General features: G+C 41.8%; 2 protein-coding genes across 10 annotated transcripts in view; both read left to right on the top strand.

Annotated features, from left to right (window-relative positions):
• The first annotated feature begins 322 nt into the window (after positions 1 to 322).
• On the top strand, positions 323 to 2072 carry UTP3 (UTP3 small subunit processome component). The gene has a single exon (XM_004477545.4). It carries the CDS (start codon positions 599 to 601, stop codon positions 2006 to 2008), a length of 1410 nt encoding a protein of 469 aa, XP_004477602.2. The 5' UTR covers positions 323 to 598; the 3' UTR covers positions 2009 to 2072.
• A 9905-nt stretch (positions 2073 to 11977) lies between these two features.
• The window catches only part of RUFY3 (RUN and FYVE domain containing 3), a 107054-nt gene continuing 99612 nt past the window's right edge, over positions 11978 to 19419 (top strand). For all 9 annotated transcript variants that reach the window (XR_011649205.1, XR_009185892.2, XR_011649204.1 and 6 more), the window contains exon 1: positions 11978 to 15769. Coding sequence is in view for 6 of the 9 variants with exons in the window: in XM_071216136.1 (XP_071072237.1) it covers positions 15415 to 15769 (355 nt within the window). In the remaining 3 variants the exon portion in view is untranslated. The remainder of the gene's footprint in view (positions 15770 to 19419) is intronic.

The following is a 19419-nucleotide window of genomic DNA, read 5'->3' as shown; positions in this document are numbered from 1 at the left end:
TTAACCTCCAGCCTTACAGGGGAGGAAATAAAACTAACCCCATTAAGACAGGAAATTATAAGCAGCAACACTCGGGTGATGGTCGGAAGCACCGCCCAGTACATGCGCAGTACAGCAGACTGGACCACCGCCCCAAGGCCTCTCCTAGGCGCAGACGAGAGCGCCCTCTAATGGAGTCCGAGGCCTTGTCTCGCGGTTAGGTCACGAGCCCATCGCCCCAGCTATGCCCAGGCTCGCGAGAGTAAGAGCGGAAGTTTCAGGAAAGGACTGTACGGAACGGAACTTTCTATATCTGTGGTTCCTACACGGAAAGATTTTAATTAACCGGAAGCAATAGGCATTAAAGGGTACATGGAAAAGGGAGGTGCGTTAACGTAACTAGGCGTACGGGACCTAACGGAAGTCCTAATTCACAGAGTGTCTTGGGAGGAAAGAGACGGAAGTTCCTTTAGCCAACCTGAGCACCGGCAGACTCGCGTGGTTGGCGAGCGCCCTGCTGGCTAAAGCGGAGTGGTCCCGGACCCCACGGTTCCTGCACCGAGGTCAGAGGTGGCGGAAATCCCCGCGTCGGTGTAAAACCTGAGACCGCGTGTAAGCCATGGTGGGGAGATCCCGGCGGCGTGGAGCGGCCAAATGGGCAGCGGTGCGAGCTAAAGCAGGACGCGCTCCGGAAGACGAAAATGAAGATGATTTAGAATTGCCACCTTCACCAGGAGAGTCCAGCTACTACCAAGATCAGGTAGATGATTTCCACGAGGCACGATCCCGGGCCGCGTTGGCTAAAGCCTGGAACGAGCTAGAGAGTGGGGATGAGGCGAATGGTGAGGAGGAGGAGGAGGTGCTAGGCCTAGATATTGCCGATGAGGATGATGAAGATGAGGAGGATAGCGATGGTGGTGATGATGATGATGATGGGAGCTCCGTGCAGAGCGAGACTGAGACCTCTGTGGATCCCAGTTTGTCGTGGGGCCAGAGGAAAAAACTTTACTATGACACGGACTACGGTTCCAAGTCCCGAGGCCGGCAGAGTCAACAAGAGGTAGAGGAGGAGGAAAGGGAGGAGGAGGAGGAGGCACAGATCATTCAGCGGCGCCTTGCGCAAGCACTACAAGAGGATGATTTTGGGGTCACCTGGGTGGAGGCTTTTGCAAAACCTGCCCCTCAGGTAGAAAAGGCCGAGACTCGGGTTGTGAAGGATTTGGCGAAAGTTTCAGTGAAGGAGAAGCTGAAGATGCTGCGGAAGGAATCACCGGAGCTCTTGGAATTGATAGACGATTTGAAAGTCAAATTGACAGAGGTGAAAGATGAGCTGGAGCCATTGCTACAGTTGGTAGAGCAGGGGATTATTCCACCCGGAAAAGGGAGCCAATACCTGAGGACCAAGTACAATCTGTACTTGAACTACTGCTCCAACGTTAGCTTTTATTTGATCCTGAAAGCTAGGCGAGTCCCTGCGCACGGACATCCTGTTATAGAAAGACTTGTTACCTACAGAAATTTGATCAACGAGCTATCAGTTGTGGATCAGAAGCTGTCCTCTGAGATTCGTTATTTGCTCACACTTAAAGATAATGCTGGAAAGAAAGAACTGAATCCAAAAGCAAAATCATTTAGGGCCAGGCCAAAGTCTGCTTTACAGACTTCTACTGCTGTCTCTGCTATTACAGACCCTTCTGATGATTCTGACTTTGATGAAGCAGCTGCGCTCAAAGTAGAAGACAGGCAGAAGTTGAAAAGAAAGAAAGAAGAAAATAACACTGACGAGCAGGCTTTTGAAGATCAGAATGCAAAGAGAGCCATTACCTATCAGATTGCTAAAAATAGGGGACTTACACCCAGGAGAAAGAAGATTGACCGCAATCCCAGAGTGAAACACCGTGAGAAGTTCAGAAGAGCCAAAATTCGCAGAAGAGGACAGGTCCGTGAAGTTCGCAGAGAAGAACAGCGTTATAGTGGTGAATTATCTGGCATTCGAGCAGGAGTTAAAAAGAGCATTAAGCTTAAATAAATGTTTGCTTAGCTTAAATGTTTTGGCAATAATCTTGGGTCAATAAATTTTTTTAACTGATAAATTGATTGTATTGTATTATATAATACTTAACCTTACATTTTAAAAATTCTTATTAGCAGGGAAACGGATGGCTAGTTTTTTGGTCCTTTATATTAAGAATGGTAAGAGTAATGTGAAGGTACTTGAGGAAAGAGGTGGTGTTAAAAAGTTCTCCAGTATTTTGGCAATTGCTAAGGAAGAAAAATTCCACAGCTAGTTATGGTCATTGAACTTAAAACGCTTATTTTTTTATTTTCACATAACGGTAAACAGAATGTACCTTAGGTAATCATCGTATTTGTAAGATAGCCTATAAATTAGTTCTGATATGTATTTCACTTACCTAAACATAATTCTGGGACAGGATGCCTGTTAATAAATGAGCTTAATATTAGTTTACAGATTTTGTACATTTTTGTGGTGAAAGTTTAGGAATGAAGAATTTGATTAAAAGAAAAAATTTTTTTAATTTAGATAAAGGAAAAAGGAAGATGGGAGTGGATGTGGCTTAAGCAGTTGAGCACCTGCTTCCCATATGGGAGGTCCTGGGTTCTGTCCTCTGTGCTTCCTGGGGGGAAAAAAAAAGGCAAAACAAATGTGGCTCAATGGTTGAGTGCTGGCTTCCCACATAAGAGGTCCTGGGTTCAATCCCCGACCCCCAATACCTCAAATAAAAAAGGAAGAGAGATGACTTAATTATATCAATTGTATATATTTTCTAATAGTCTTTCATGTAATAGGATAAAAATGTCATTTTTCCTTCTGTACTGGTGACTTGAAATGGTTGCTATTGGTACACATACTCCATTTGTTGAAAATGTGGTATCGTGACAAAACGAGGTAAGTAGAAACTTAAGTGGTGACAAAGTTACATTTTTCCTTAGTTACTCTGGTGTTTTTTAGTAGGGGAGGGATGTTAAGATGGTGAACTAAAAAATACCTAGGATAACTAGTATGATACCAGGGAAGAAAGTGAGTGGTCTGGATGAAGGAGAACACAAAAGAAGTTTTATCTCTTTCACTGTTTATTCATTACAACTTTTACTGTTTAGCTGCTGGAGATGCATAAATGGTCAGTGGTTAACTTTGTGAGGTGGAACTGTTCGCTTTCCCAAATGAGGATGCAGTACGGAGATTTTACCTTTCTAAAGAACACATGCTTGGGTTTTGAACCCAAGCCAGTTTAATATTTATTGTTATAAATGAAAGCAGTCTGGAATAAAGGTTAACACTAACAGTGCTTACTAAGGTACTTTAATAAGCACATTATCTGTATTTATTTCCTTATTCCTCACAATAACTTTGTGGCAAATTCTATAATTTTCCACATTTTAAAGATGAAGAAAATGTGACAAAGAGAAGTAACTTTCTTAAGGTCACATGGCTATTAAGTGGCAGAGTCAGGATTTCTGTCTTCAGAGCTCTATTCCATACTTCCTCTTCTGATATGGTAGAAAAAGTACAGGTTTTGGAGTTAATTGACCAAGGTGATCTTCAGTTAATTATTTGATCTCTCAGTTTCATTTTCCTGCTGGTGGGAACAAGGGGAGCACTGGTTGAGGATATGAAAAAAATATAGAAAAGCTGGGATGACAAAAAAAACAAGGAAATTAAATTGGTGTTGTCAAATCCCTGCCATATGTATAAAGTCATCGTGAGAAGAAAATGTTGTAAAAGAAGAAAAATCTTCCATTTAGTAAATTGGGAAAAACTAGGTTCTGTACTCCTTCAGGTATCTCACACTTTATAAATATTAATTCATAGTGTAGATGGAACTAACCTATTTCATAAAAGATAAAGGCCTTATCTAATGTGAGTTAATAGTGAAAGGACTAACAGAGAAGTTGCTGGATTTATTGTTTAAATCCTCCAACCTTTTGTATTCAACAAACATTTAAAAAGCACTGGATGTGTTGGGTGCTGTACTACTAATGAATAATAAATTATTAAGTGTTACATGACCATTCTCATAGGCACTCACTTTGAATTCTGGAGAGCTTCATGGATTAAGAGTTCCAATAAAGTAGATTACTGGTATCGGCCATTAATACGAAACTAGTTATAGGCTAGTATTTAGGCTGACAGCTGTGGAAATTTAAAGTAGAAGAAAACATCAGATAAGCAATCCAGTGGCTATACTCTCCTACTGGTCAGCTGATTGGCTTTGGACTAGTTAATTTCTCTAAGCCACTATTTCTTATCTATTAATGAGAGATAAGATAAGCATGTTCCTCTAATTTTATTTGCTTGTCAGACTCAAACTACCTTAATGACCAAAGTTTTTTGTAAACTCTGGAAAAGTACTTTTTCTGGTCTTAAGGATAAAAACTAGCTTTTTAATTTGATAATCTGAATGATTATATTCACATAGCTGAGAAAATATTTGATACATCTGAGAGGAATGGCTTGAGTTGTTCATTTTTCCTTGCTGGGTATGAAGGAAGTAAGAATTGTATTGTGTTAAAATAACATAGTCAAAATAAGTAAATATGAAAATCAGTGTAATTTACATCTGTGGTCACAAACACATACCACTGTCTGATTAGTAGATGATCCAAAAAAACCATGAAGGATTCAACTAGAATTTCAAATTGGTCAAACAGAAAAAAATGTTTCAGGTAAGGAAGTCAGATTATATTTTTTTAATCTCTCATATTTTTAAAATATTTGTATTTGCCAGGCAGTATAGAAAATTTACCACCACCCCAAATTAACAGATGTTAACATTTTGTGATTTTTGTTTCAAATATGCTTTAATATAAATGTTAAACAAATTAAAAATTCCTTTTGTTGACCCTCGCCCCAGTATCTTTTCCCTCTTCTGAGAGGTAACCCAGTTTATGTGAATTATGTACATTCCAGCCAATGTTTTTGTACTTTACATAAATCCATAAAAGTAATTGTTTTTTATATTTTATAAATTTGTCAATTAAATGAAGTGATATTATTCTGCAGCTTTGAGTAAAAACCTCACAATTTTAAGATCTAGTTCAGTTTAGCTGCTCAGTTCTATTATATGAATATATTATAATTTATCCATTTCCCTAGTGATGAAGTTAGGTTGTTCCCCTTTTCCACTTTTACAAGCACTACTTCAATGTACTGTTCTTTGACCGTATCTCTATGCACAAGTAGAAGAGTTTGTGTAGCAAAAAACAATTCTCAAAGCAAAATTGCTGAGTCCTGGTCTACGCGAAGTTCAACCTTTTACCAATTATATTGCTCACAACAGTTGTTATTATTAGGTGTTTAGTTTCTGAAAATATGACAGGTGTAAAATTGTACCTTATTTTAATTTTCATTTCTCCAATTAGTTTGAGCAGCTTTCCTTATTCATATTGGTTCTTGGATTTCTTTCATCCAATTCTCTATTGTATTGTCTTAGTGATTGTAGGGCTTTTTCTTTGTTTAATCAGGTTAATGCTCTCCTATGTATATTTTCCTAGCTTTGTTTAAAGTGTATTTTCTTATATTGACGTTTTAAATTTTTATGTACTTTAGCTATGTATTCTATATGATAAATTTTCATGATTCTTTCAGCTATTCATTCTTGAAAAGGAAAAAATATGCCATTACCTTTGCTTCCTAGTGAAGCTTTACATGATAGTATTAAAAATAAACATTTGTTAAGCCACAGAACAAAAACTCTGGAGACAGTAATCATAACTGGTAAAATATTCTGCTTAAAGAGGCAATATAGGATAATGATTAGGAGCATGGCCTCTGAAAGCCAGATTGGGTTCAAATCCCACTTCCATCGCTTACCATGTGTCTGAGTTCTACTTCTGTTATAACCTCTCTGTATTCCAGTTTCTTTACATGGGGTAATATATGATTGTTGTGATCATTTAAATAGTTAATCCATATAATATATATTTTGAGCAGCACCCGGCAGGTAGAAAGTGCTTAGTAAAAGTTACTTAATCCATTTGGTTTTTTGTGTGTGTGTTTTGTTTGTTTTAGGTACCAGAACCAGGATTGAATCCAGAATCTCATATGTGGGAGGCCAGTGCTCAACCACTGAGCCACATTAGTTCCCTTGAGTTGGTTTTTGTTTGCTCGTTGTTTTGTTTCTCTCTAGGAAGTACTGGGAACTGAACCCAGGACTTTGCATGTGGGAGGCGGATGCTCACCTGCTTGAGCCACATCTGTTCCCTTCATTTTGTTTTTGTTTTTTTTAGGAGGTATCAGGGATTGAACCTGGGACCTCATTAAGTGGGAGGCAGGCATTCAGCCATTGAGCTACATCCATTCCCCTCCATTGCTTTTATTTTTTATTTTTTAAAAGATTTATTTATTTCTCTCCCCTTCCCCCCTGTTGTCTATTCTCTGTGTCCATTCACTGTGTGTTCTGTGTTTGATTCTATTCTTGTCAGTGGCACTGGGAATCTGTGTCTCATTTTGTTGCATCATCTTGCTGTGTCAGCTCTCCGTGTGTGCAGCCGCCACTCCTGGGCAGGCTGGACTTTCTTTCGCGCTGGGTGGCTCTCCTTACAGGGCGCACTCCTTGCGCGTGGGGATCCCCTACGTGGGGGACACCCCAATGTGGCAAGGCACTCCTTGTACACATCAGCACTGCATGTGGGCCAACTTCACACAGGTCAAGGAGGCCCTGGGATTGAACCGTGGACCTCCCATGTGGGAGGCAGACGCCCTATCTCTTGAGCCAAGTCCGCTTTACCTCCATTGTTTTTAAAATGCTTATTTACTCCACTTGAAGAATGAGTTCATTTTCTCCTTGGTTGTAGAACAGTGGTTATTAACCAAGGCTGCCAAGTATGTGAATTTAAAATGTAGATTCCTGTTCCCTACTTCAGAAATTCTGATTCAGTTGGCCTGGTGTGGGGTATGTATTTTTAATAAGCACCCCAGATGATTCTGATCCAGAGGGTCCATACAATACAATTTGGGAAACACTCCTGGGCACACACTTAGCTAGTAACATATACACATGAATGAAGTTATTTACAAAAATGAAGTAAAATATATTACCATGACACAACAGAACTGTAAGGGATGGTCCCTAACCTTTTGGCAAAGGAGCCCTGTGAGATCTGTTGAAAGCAATGAACCCCTTCCCCCCGGAACAGAAACACAGGCTTAAACCTAGTATTTAACATGCCCCTCAGTAGGTTCCAGGACTTCCTGAAACCAGGAGTACGTGGGTCTCTATTAGGAAACCCTAAACTAGGAGAATATTCCTTTTACCTTTAGCATTGCTTTATATGGCTTTTGTTAACATTCATACTATGAAATTATTTTACCAGATGGGGAAGAGGATTATTCAAAGTAAATAGATGACTGAACAGTACGGAAGGATTTTATTAGCATATAAGTTTTTTTTAGATCTACTGAATGAGCTCTTTTGGACACATTTTTAATCACACCATGCTTAAACATACATAAAAAGGAAAATACATACAAAATAAATTTTTTCCTAAAGCATCTTCATATTCAGTCTAACTTTTCTGAATCACTTCTTTCAGGGCCTCTGTCCATGGAATCAAAGAATTTTGATAGGTTCTTAAAGGAGGAAAGGAGTGGTGGACAAGGGGGCTGAGATCTAGAGCAGGGGTTCTTTTTTTTTTTTTTAAATATTACATTCAAAAAATATGAGGTCCCATTCAACCCCACCGCCCCCACCCCCCAGTCCCCCCACAGTAACACTCTCTCCCATCATCATGACACATCCATTGCACCTGGTAAGTACATCTCTGAGCATCGCTGCACCCCATAGTCAATGGTCCACATCATAGCCCACACTCTCCCACGTGCCATCCAGTGGGCCATGGGGGGATCTACAATGTCCCGTAGTTGTCCGTGAAGCACCACCCAGGACAACTCCACGTCCCGAAAACACCTCCCCATCTCATCTCTTCCTCCCATTCCCCGCACCCAGCAGCCACCATGGCCACCCTTCCCACACCAATGCCACATTTTCTTTGTGGACCTTGGATTGGTTGTGTCCATTGCACATCTATATCAAGAGGGGGCTTAGATTCCACATGGATACTGGATGCAATCCTCCTGCTTTCAGTTGTAGGCACTCTAGGCTCCATGGTGTGGTGGTTGACATTCTTCAACTCCATGTTAGCTGAGTGGGGTAAGTCCGATAAATCAGAGTGTAGGAGTTGAAGTCTGTTGAGGTTCAGGGCATGGCTATCATATTGTCAGTCCAGAGATTCAAATCCCCTAAATATATCTTAAACCCCAGCACCAACTACAATTCCAGTAAAGTAGCATGAAAGTCTTGTGAGGGAGGCGGACTTGGCCCAGTGGTTGGGGCGTCTGTCTACCACATGGGAGGTCCTTGGTTCAAACCCCGGGCCGCCTCGACCCGTGTGGAGCTGGCCCGTGCGTGGTGTTGATGCGCGCAAGGAGTGCCGCGCCATGCAAGGGTGTCCCCTGCGTAGGGGAGCCCCACGCGCAGGGAGTGCGCCCTGTAGGGAGAGCCGCCCAGCATGAAAGAAAGTGCAGCTTGCCCAGGAATGGCGCCAGAATGGCACCGCCCACACTTCCCAAGCCGCTGACGACAACTGAAGCAGACAAAGAAACAAGACGCAGCGAATAGACACTGAGAACAGACAATTGGGGGGGAGGGGAGGGGGGGAATTAAATAAATAAATAAATCTTTAAAAAGAAAAAAAAAAAAGAGTCTTGTGAAAAGAGATCCCATCTGAGTCCAGTTCCATCACGCAGAAACACCATAGAGCAGGAGTTCTTAACCTTTGTTGTTCCACAGACCCCTTTGCCACTCAGGTGAAAACCACGGACCCCTTAGTAAGCCCACACTATACTGTGTATTATTTAATAAATATATCACATCACACCAATATGTCCCCACAAGAATATTTACACATTCACTAATTCATTTAGTGAACATTTATTAAGCATATAACATGGGCTATTAACTACAAAGATAAAAATTATTAAAATATATTCCTTACCTTTGGAGTTAAGACAGACACATTGCAATTGGAGCAACAAACTGCTTAAGTAGTTAGGATGCTATGGGACCTCAGGATGTAGCTCTCATGTAGGGAGAACAGAAAAGGTCTCACAGAGATCTATTTGAGTAGTCTCTTGGGGGGGAAAGGATAGGAGCAACAAGGTGAGGAAGACTAAAAATGTAAAGTTTATCCAAAGGAAACAAGGTTATGAAGGTTTCAGAAGTACTTCAAGGGTATGGGTAGGAGTGAAGGGTGGTAGGAAGATGATGTTGGAAAGGAAGGGATGGGTTCTGGGTAGTTAAGGAATTTCGATTTCATCCCACATGTGGAGAACCCAAATAAAGTTTTTAAGGAATGTGTGCTACTATTGGATCAACCTTTCAGAAGAGTAAACTACTTGTTCTGGCTGTAGAGCAACTGAACTGGAATGAGTTAAAACTAAAGGCATTGAAACCAGTTGTAGTCCTTCGTAATAATACAAGCAAGAAAAGATAAGGGTTTAAATTAAAGCAGAGAGGATAAATTGACAGATTTGAGAGAAATTTAGGGAGAACAATACAATAATCTGAAGAAAGAGCATGAGAACTGAGACAAACTTTGAGTAAAGTCAAAGAAGCTAAGTAAAAGCAAACAGCCAAATACCTTCAGAAATCCTATTAAGGTATTAAACGCTGAACAAACACAAAACAAAATTATAAGCTCCCCACAGTGTACACAAGAAACACAGCTTTGTTGACAGTAGATTTTCATTTTTTACAAAAAGATACAATTATCAAAATAAGCTATTAGTCAAAATAGTCCTTAAAATGTTTTATTTTCTATTATGAAAATAATATTCATTATAGACTATTTGCAAATACAGAAAAGTAGAAAAATGGAAAAATGCATCCATATTTTTACCACCCAAAGAAAACTGCCATTAATAATTTCATCTAAATATATTGCTTATATTTCTGAAGAGTATCTACAATAAACATGGAGAGTAGGTATAAATTGACTAAATATTTTGGTAATTAATGGCTTGGAAAAATAAGTCATCATTAACAATAGCCGTCCATGCCAGGTAAGTCAGAAATGAAGAACAGTGGACTCTTTTTTTTTTTTAAGTTTTTTTTTAAAGATTTATTTGTTTTTATTTATTTTTCTCCCCTACCCACCCCCCGCCCCAGTTGTCTGTTCTCTGCATCTATTTGCTCTGTGTTCTTCTTTGTCTGCTTCTGTTGTTGTCAGTGGCACGGGAATCTGTGTTTCTTTTTGTTGCGTCATCTTATTGTGTCAGCTCTCTGTGTGTGGCACTATTCCTGGGCAGGCTGCACTTTCTTTTGCGCTGGGTGACTCTCCTTACAGGGCGCACTCCTTGCACATGGGGCTCCCCTATGCGGGGGACACCCCTGCATGGCAGGGCACTCCTTGCGCACATCAACACTGCGCATGGCCCAGCTCCACACGGGTCAAGGAGGCCCTGGGTTTGAACCACAGGCCTCCCATGTGGTAGACGGAGGCCCTAACCACTAGGCCAAGTCCGCTTCCCGAGCAGTGGACTCTCAATCACACTGAAGCATTATATTAAAATCAGAATTTTAACATGAAGTCTTAAGAAATTGTGTCTTATTTTCAAATAACTTTTCCTAAGTACCACACAATATAAACCAAAGGGCACAGGAAAACCATTACTTTAGAATCATAATGAAGCTTATGTACTAGGCTGGAAAAGAATAACACCTCCCAGGTTACTGGTTTAAGGTGTTTGATGGGGGTTGGGGGAGAAGCATCTGGGGCAGGCTTCTAGGGAGTGTGTGAGTGCTCATCATGTCATAGTGTGTTATATCAGTGGGTGGAAACCCAAACAATGAGCAGGAAGGTGTTATGCCCTCATCCTGGGGAGGCCTGAGACACCCAGGTCCTACGGTCATGACAAATGACTCTGGAGTTCAGTGCCTTGCCAGTGAGTCCTACTTTGGAATTTGTGCTCCTGAGTGTGATGGAATTGGACTCAGATGTGACTTCTCTACGCATGCTTCTTCTGTCACTTTTACTGAACCTCTGGTGGGCACTGGGATTGGTGTATGCTCGGGAGACTTGAATCTCTTGACTGCCTATTTGCCAGCTGGGCCGTGAGCCTCAGCAGAGTTGCAACATCTATCCTCTGGTTCATTGGACTTAACCTGGGTCGGCTAACAGGAAGGTGTGGATGGTCAACCAAGAGAGTCTACAGCTGTAAGCAGAAGAATTCCACCCACTAGTCATGTGGGCTCTAAGCCCCCTCTCAATTTAGAGGTGGAGCGGACATCGCCATTCCAGGGTCTGCAGGATGGAGGAATAAAATATGGATTAGAGTGGACTTACTGCTATTCTACTATAGAATTATTATGACTCCTAGCAATGGAGGAAATTATATCATTGATGTGGAGACGGTAGCCACAAGAGTTGCTGAAGGCAGGGAGAGGGAAAAAGAGGTGTGATATGTGAGCATTTTCATGACTTGGAATTGTCCTGAATGACATTTCAAAGACAGATGCAGGACATTATATATTCTGCCATAACCCACTGGGTGGACTGGGAGAGAGAGTAAACTACAACATAAACTATAATTCATGCTGTGTAGCAATGCTCCAAAACGTACTCATCAAATGCAATGAATGTACCACACGAATGTAAGAAATTGTCAATGTGAGAGGAGGGGGGGTGTGGGAAGTGGGGTATAGGGGAATCTCTTATATTTTTAACATACCATTTTGTGTGATCTATGTATGTTTAAAAAATAATAATAATAAATACACACAAAAGAATAACCCTTCCCAAAGTGGTATCTTTCTCTGATCACAGACCCAAGAAGCTTATGCTAAAAGTACATTAGCACCCATGACATTGATTTCTAAAAAGTTTTGTACTGTGTTTAAGTATCCAACCTTAAGAGCACCAAGGGGTTTCAAAAATGCAAGCGTGGACAATACAAATAAAATGCAGATAAAGTTGAAAAGCATCCATTGTTTTATTTCACAAGAAAATTAATGGGTCTTGATTCTTAATTATAGTGGCTTGGATTTTGTCACTTTAAAACAGTACAGGAAAATATTCTGTGCACTTTCAAGAAGAAGCAACATGTTTGGGCTTGTCTTTACAATCTTGGCCTCCCAAAAGTGTATAGTTGAATCAGCTCTTTATATCACTAGAATTTATGCACAACTGTGATTACTTTATTGACTCAAAAGCAAAAACCTAAGAAACTAGGACCATGGCATACAATGTACCTTTAAAGAAAAGGTTCATAAAAAGCCTTGTTTATAAATTTTAAAGGACTCATATTTCAGTTGATTTTCTGTATTCATTACACTGCTAATTAATAAATGATAGAAAGCATAAATAGAATTGTTTTATGGTGCACAAAAGTACAAATGCACTACAACGTCCATAGCATGTCAATATTTTTACACCTATAGGTATCTCAACAAGAAAAGAGAAAGCTGGCACTTAGACTCCTCTACCTACAGTGGGATAAATATATATTCTTGCCAAATTCTGTCCTGAAACATTGCAAAACATCTCTTTGAAGGAACCTGACAAGAATATAATGTTCCTCACTGAATTGTATATTTGAAAAGGGAAATTTTAGGTTGTATATGTTACCCCCTCCACACACACACACCCCAATTCAAACAACTGTACAACATGAGTGAACTCTAATGTAAACCCTCTGTACTACAGGTGATAGCATAATTATAAACATATTGTTAAAAATAATATTGTTTCGTGAATTTATGCAAAATGTTAATAGTAGGAAAAACCATGTGTGAAGGAGAGTGTCCTGTGTGTGGCAAGGAGCTGTGTAAAAGTGACAGTTTCCTGCCGAACTGACAGGCATACATCAGACCAAAGAAAGACTTGGACAAGTTCAGTTTGGCGAGTATTGAGCATATATTTAGGGGGCTTACGTAGGGTCCTCATCCTCAGAGGCAGAAGGAGAAACAGCATTTTCCAGGCTTAAGTGTCCACGTTTGCCTCAAAACGAGAGGGGTATTTTTTGGTGCATGTCTACATGCAGGTAGAAAGGTGCATGAGGGGCAGGGCGCCTTCTAAAGAATATAGTGCATTGCTCAAGAACTAAAGGTACAGAGCTTGAAATTATCAAGGTAGGCAGGGTAGTGTGTGTGACATTTACAGGCAGCAGATCCCAAAAGAATATATATTCTCAGCAGGGCAGAAATTATATACCAGCAGTAATTACTTAAAGGTTCATTGATGGGTATAATCAAGAAACAGATATCATTACAGGCTTCTGGAAGGAAAGGTTAAATATTTCCAGTACTAGATTCACTGATTATTGATTAATCACAGGTTACAAAGGCTTGCTTCTTAACTAGGAATGGAAAATTCCTGCAACTAGAAGGGTTAGGAGAGAAAATGCAAAGCCATATATGCCATAGGAGCTCTGTACTTTCCCATGATTCTGTAAGGCAACAACTGCTCTTTAAAAAAAGATAATGAAGATAATTATCCTTAGAAACTTCTACATACAAAACAAAAGATTCATTTAAGGAATGGTGTTACAAAATTCATCTGGAATTTTTTTTTCTATTCAACAGTTTTACAGTTCGCTAGTCCCAAAAGAAAAATGTTTTTTTATCAACACCTTTATCCTCACGAAACCCAATCAAAAGGCCCAACAAATCTCCAGAATGCTGAAGACAGGAAACATCTTTTTTCCTCAATTTTGTATTGTGTTAAACACTAGATGGTTTGTAAAAATAATAAAATAGCTAATAATAAATGAGTATGTATTTAAAACTATGCTAGGACCTGTTTTTAAAGCTTTACTTATATTTCTTACCTAACCCTCACACCATCTATGTTAAGTAATGTAATCCTCATTTTACAGAGAGGAAACAAGGCAGGCTCAGAGAGACAGTAACTCAAGCACTAGGGCGGGGATCAACAGGTGAAACGTCAGAAAACTGAAAAGCTACAAAGAAATCCTTGAAGACTGCTTCAAGTTAGCCTCTTGTTTAAACCATTTGGTGAAGGAGAGTATTAGAAGTCTCATGGTAAATTCTGGTGGTAGTTTCAAAAGAGATCTACAGAGAATAATAATAAAAAGGTTTTTATTTTCCTTTCAGATAAGTATAACTTCCTTTACAGCAGAAAAGACAGAACAGATAAAGAGGGAAAAGCAGGTAGGCAAAATGCTACCAAGCACAACGGTATGTGTGTTTTTTGTTTGTATTTTTAAGGAAGTACTGGTTCTCATAGCTGTAGGATTCTAGGACCTCATGCACGGGAAGCAGGCGCCCAACCACCTGATCTATGTCGGCTCTTTAACAGCGATTTTTAATTATGAGTCGGAATGGATTCTACGCCAGCATTTTGCAACCTGAACACAAAGCTTATCAGCTAAGAAGTACCGGGACACGTACACAGAATCCAGGGCAAAAAATAACCATAATACCTGGAAAATGTCTTTACTAAATAAGAAAATGTTTACTTAAGGGAATTATTCGATCAGTAATCACTGATTAAATATTCAAAATAGAGCAACAGTGGCCAATTACTAGCGAGTCACAAGGACTATGAAAGTGAAAACTGTTGTAATAGACACGTGTCCTGTAAATTCTACGGTGTTTGGTTTAAAACGCACTCAAGCGTACGCGGAGCACTGGAAAACCAGGGAGTTAACGTCAGAGGAAATACAAGATTTCAATACAGCGCAATAATAGGGAACAAAAGAGGTGGTAGAAGAAAGACACCCACCTCTGTGTCTCACATACAAAGCTCATGAATCAAAACCGTGAATCAACGGTTGAAGTTCCAGTGCGTGAAAGACAAATTACACAGTTTAATACCCCGGGTGGGGGCGTTCCTCTTTAAAATTAGATTTCACCTCTTCAGCAACCCAGATCTTGGTGCCTTCATGCTACCGATGAAGTTAGGCGGTTGCACACAAAAACACCGCTAGATATCTCGCCAGGGTCTCCCACCTTTCGAGCACCACGAGGGCAAACACACCCCACCGCTTAAGAGCGCCGTGCCGGGGGCGAGTGAGCACCAGGCACCCGGACACCGCCTCCTCCAGGCCGGGAAGGCGATCCGCCCTGCGGGAGGGACGCGGAAGGTGGGGAAGTGGGAAGAGGAGGACGCTGCCCCCTAGGGGAGCCGAGTCGCAGGCTGGGGGCTGGGGCGGGAGGGGCAGTTGAGAGGAGGCGGCGGGTAGGGAGGCCGCGCCGTCGGGCGGGGCCGGACCTCCAGCTGGCTGGGACCCCGGCGGGGCGGGCTGTGGGCCGAGCGGCGGAACCCAGGCGCCGGCCGCCGCGGAGGAGAAAGGTGGCGGCGCCGACAGGACAGGGCGGCGGCTTCTCGCCCTGATCCTTCGCTCCCTCTACCAGGCCCGGTCGCGAGTCGGAAGAGAAGGAAGGACCAAGCATGGCTGAGACCCCGCCGTCGCCCACCGCTGGCGCGGAAAGTTGCCACGAGGAGCCGGCGAGGAGCGAGGAGCGGCGGTCGGGAGAGCCGCGCCGCGCTCCAGTCCGGGGCGCGGACCGACAGGGCGAAGCGCGGCCGCAGCTCGCCTCCCCTGCCGGGCAGTCCGAGCCGGGCTCGCCGGTGGCCGCCCCCTTCTTCCTGCTCTACCCGGGCGATGGAGGCGCCGGCTTTGCGGCGCGCCCGCCGCCGCAGCAGCAACAGCGCGTCTGGAGGACCCCTCCGTCGCCGGGTTCCCCTCTGCCCTTCCTGCTGCTGAGCTACCCGAACGGCGGCGGCGGCGGCGGCGGCAAGCACCGTGAGTGTCAGCCAGGGACCGGGAGCGCCGGCCGGGAAAAAGGATTCAGCCCCAGAAGGGCCGGCCCGGCCCCCGCGGAGCTCCGCCTCCCGCTGGGTCCCAGGGAGGGGAGGGGGCTTAAGAGGGGGGTGGTCCTCGGGAAGCTCCTGTCCGGGACGCCGGGGTGGGGGTCGCAGGAGTGCAGCCGCCGTCCCGACGCGGGATTAATTACCTCCGAGTCACCTCAGGCCGCGGGCTCCCGCCGGGCCTTACCCCCAGAGCGGGGCGCTGGCCCTCCCCAGCCTCCCACGTGCCCGGTGGGGGCGACGAGCGGCCCGCCGGCAGTCACCGGGCCGCGCGTCCCGGCCGGGGTCCCGGGCCGGGGGCTGCCCCGCAGCAGTCGAAGAGGGGGCGGCGCCCAGACATCCCGCAGCTCCGCTGACCCGCCTGCTGCGGGCTCCCGGCGCCGCGGCAGCCAAGTAGGTGTGGCTCCTGCCCGGCAGCCTCGGTCGTACTACTTGTTTTTTCTTTTCTGTCGGTTCACTTCACTTCAGACCCGTAAATATCTGTCTCCCGCATGGGCAGAGAAATTGGGAACGGTGCGCCACGAGACGGGAAGGGAATGTGTGGCTTTGGAAGGACACCTCCCCAGGATTATATTGTTTGGCAGGAAGAGGCCTGTACCTTTTAAAACCATTGGCTCGCGAGCCCTCTGAATGCCGCGGACCCTACTTGGTGCCGGATCAGTCAACAAATGTTGATTGCTACTTGCAGTGGGCGGGGCCCTCGATTTAGGCAATGGATATAAAAAGAAAACTTGAGTGTTAAATCTGGTCAAAAAGACAAGACCTTATACTGTGAAAAGGTACCTGACAATACAAAGCATGATATAAGTGCCAAATACTTTGCTGACGGAGTTAGCAGAGGGAGAGAGAAACGGGTGTGAGGTGACGAGCGTAGGCTTGATTGCCCTGTCTCATCTAGAGGTTTTTTTTAAAGCCCTGAAGCAAATCTTTCACTACTCTGCACTGCCAAAGACCCTGCCTTTTCTGTGCTCCGATCCATCCCTCAGGAAAAGAGTAACTAACATATTGAATATTTCCTATGTGCTGTCATCGTCATGGTTAATCCTCAAATCTCTGTGAGCTAAATGTGATGCCAATTTTCAGATGAGAAAGTTGAGTATGATTAAGTGATTTGTCCCAAGTAACTTGGCATAAAGTGAAGGAATGGAGTTTTCCCGGTTTGCTTTGTCTACCAAGCTCATGGTCTTTAAGCAAACACCAGTCCAAAACTGTGGAGTAGTTCATCACAGGTTAACGGTAGAATCCAGTGGATTTAACTGGAAGTCGGGCAACTCTTTATTACTTCCCCAGAAAATGGGCCAACACTGATCACACATCTAGTTTATGTGGTGGGGCAGTCTGCACCAATCTCCATTTGGGAGTATTTAACTGTGGCAGCAGTGAGTCTTTTTATGTAGCAGCAAAGGTAAAGATAATATTTGCTATGCTACTTTTCATTTTCTAAGGAATTTGCTTTCTACTTTGTACTTTATGCACAGCCTTTTTTTTTTTCTCCTTAAAACTGTCTTTCCCATGTAATCTGTTTATTAACCACATCCCTATAGAATGAAGAAGGCACCTCTATCAGTTCTTATAACTAACTCTGTATTAACAGTTGTGGTACAAGTTTTGATGTAGAATTTTTAAACTATCGCTCAATATCAGTTGTGGTGATTATCTGAATTTCAGTTATTATTTGGTTCTTTCCTATTTTATAAAGGGTTGACTTTATTTTTTGTGTTGTTAGAAAAGCATGATCAAGGTAAGGAGTAAAAGACTTCAACTAAATTTTCAGAAATGTGATTTCTTGTATCTTACCTTACAGCACTAGCAGATATTAACTTGTAAAGTTGTGATATTTCCTCTTGACCTTCATTGCAGTAATAGTTTATTGGCACCCAGAAAAAGTGCTAGGAAAATACACGTATTGTTTTTAAAATGTATTGGTTTTAAAAAGACTACATTCACTGAAGGCATATCATATTAGTAAAAAAATCACTGAAGCATATTTTATTCAAATATAAAAATAACTTAGAGTAGTTCCTGTTTTAGAGAGTGAGCTTTTATTTTTACTTCCTATTCTTATATGTACTTTAGATTCCAAGCCTACTTAGAAAAAGGAATACTCTAGATATTAATAAAAGTATTTTTGTATTGCAGTTCTGCGTCAGTGGAATCTTGTTTTTTATAATGTACCTGGATGTCAGAACTCTGATATCCTAACTGTTCCATTGAGAAAGCTGAAACCAAACAGCTTTAAAAAGACTTCTCATTTCAATTACCAAAGCAGTACATAGACTCAACCTCAGTACCCAAAGAATAGTATGGTGATGGTTTGTCCCCTCAGTAACCCAATTTTAAAATAAATTATGGTTACATATATATAATACAAAATTTGTCATTTTTGCCATTTCAGCACCCAATTTTTAACTCTCATTAACATGGTTGTCAAGTGTGTATAGTATATAATTTTGAAAAACTGTATATTAAGTTAGTATTATCTTTTTAGTTTAGACCAAAATTAGTACACTTTATGCTAGTTTACTTTTGAATTCAGAAGCTTTAAGTGACAATGGTGAAAAAGAGCAAAAATATGTGTAAATTGAGGAGGCAACCATTAACCTTTTCAAAATCATGATGTGTACTGTTTCTGTAAAATCTTGCAGGTTATAATATACATGAAATATTCAGCTTCCTTAATTGAAAAATTAAAGAAGAAGGCTTTTGGTGTGCCTTCTTGAATTATTCCCTTTTCTGAGTTTTTGCTTGCTAGTAATCTAAATTTTTATGCTTCTAACTTTTAAATCTCATAAAACTGTCTACCATGTATTAATTTTTTTAAAATTGGATGTTTTGTACTATCAAGTACAAAGTGAACTTTCCTCTTCATGGATCTCCCACCCCCACACCCTCTTTTAGAAGATACCAACTTTTGATTTTACTAACTTTTCTTCCAGAACTTTTTCATGCATTCACAGACATGTATGCGTTTGTATTTTATGGCGCTTATCCCCCTCGGTATGACTTTCCATGACAGTTTCCTATAAACTATGTGAGAAGGAACTGCTTGCATGCCATGGTCCAGTACTTTTACTGCCTTCTTTTTCCATCCTAACTTTAGAAGTCATCTTGTGGATTGATAGGATTTATAAGAGATGGCTTCTTGTTAGTGTTGAAGGCAAATGGCACATGTGCTATTTGCACTGTTACCAGTTACTCTTTTTCTTTTCCACTTTAGTGCTACAGCCCATTATTGTGTTTAAGGTGGTGCCATGAAATAAACCACCTCATTGCCATTGTCTTTTCTCTTCCAATTACAGCTGTCAATAAAATAGTGCCTGTATGCAGAAACAGCTTTCTTTCTGTGTTTGTATGTGCTGATTTGAAGTGGGAGGCAGGTTGGAAGAGAAATAGAAAAAGAGGAAAACCTTGGTAAGGGCAGGCAGCAACCTGTGATGACTTTCTTCAAAACTGATTATACTTAATAGTGAGTGCTGTAGTTGATTCTGACCAGTGCAGAGAATAAGGCATCACTAAATTGATATAAATATATATAATGGATATACAAATATGTGTATATGTATATATGTTACTTGTTTTAGTTTA

The sequence above is a fragment of the Dasypus novemcinctus genome, chromosome 1 (assembly GCF_030445035.2).
Source record: "Dasypus novemcinctus isolate mDasNov1 chromosome 1, mDasNov1.1.hap2, whole genome shotgun sequence".
Taxonomy (NCBI): Eukaryota; Metazoa; Chordata; class Mammalia; order Cingulata; family Dasypodidae; genus Dasypus; species Dasypus novemcinctus.
Note: the sequence above shows the minus strand (reverse complement) of the source record. Positions and strands in the feature narration are given on the sequence as shown.

Coding starts and splice junctions, on each gene's coding strand:
- UTP3 (XM_004477545.4), top strand. CDS start 599: ATGGTGGGGAGATCCCGGCGGCGTGGAGCGGCCAAATGGGCAGCGGTG.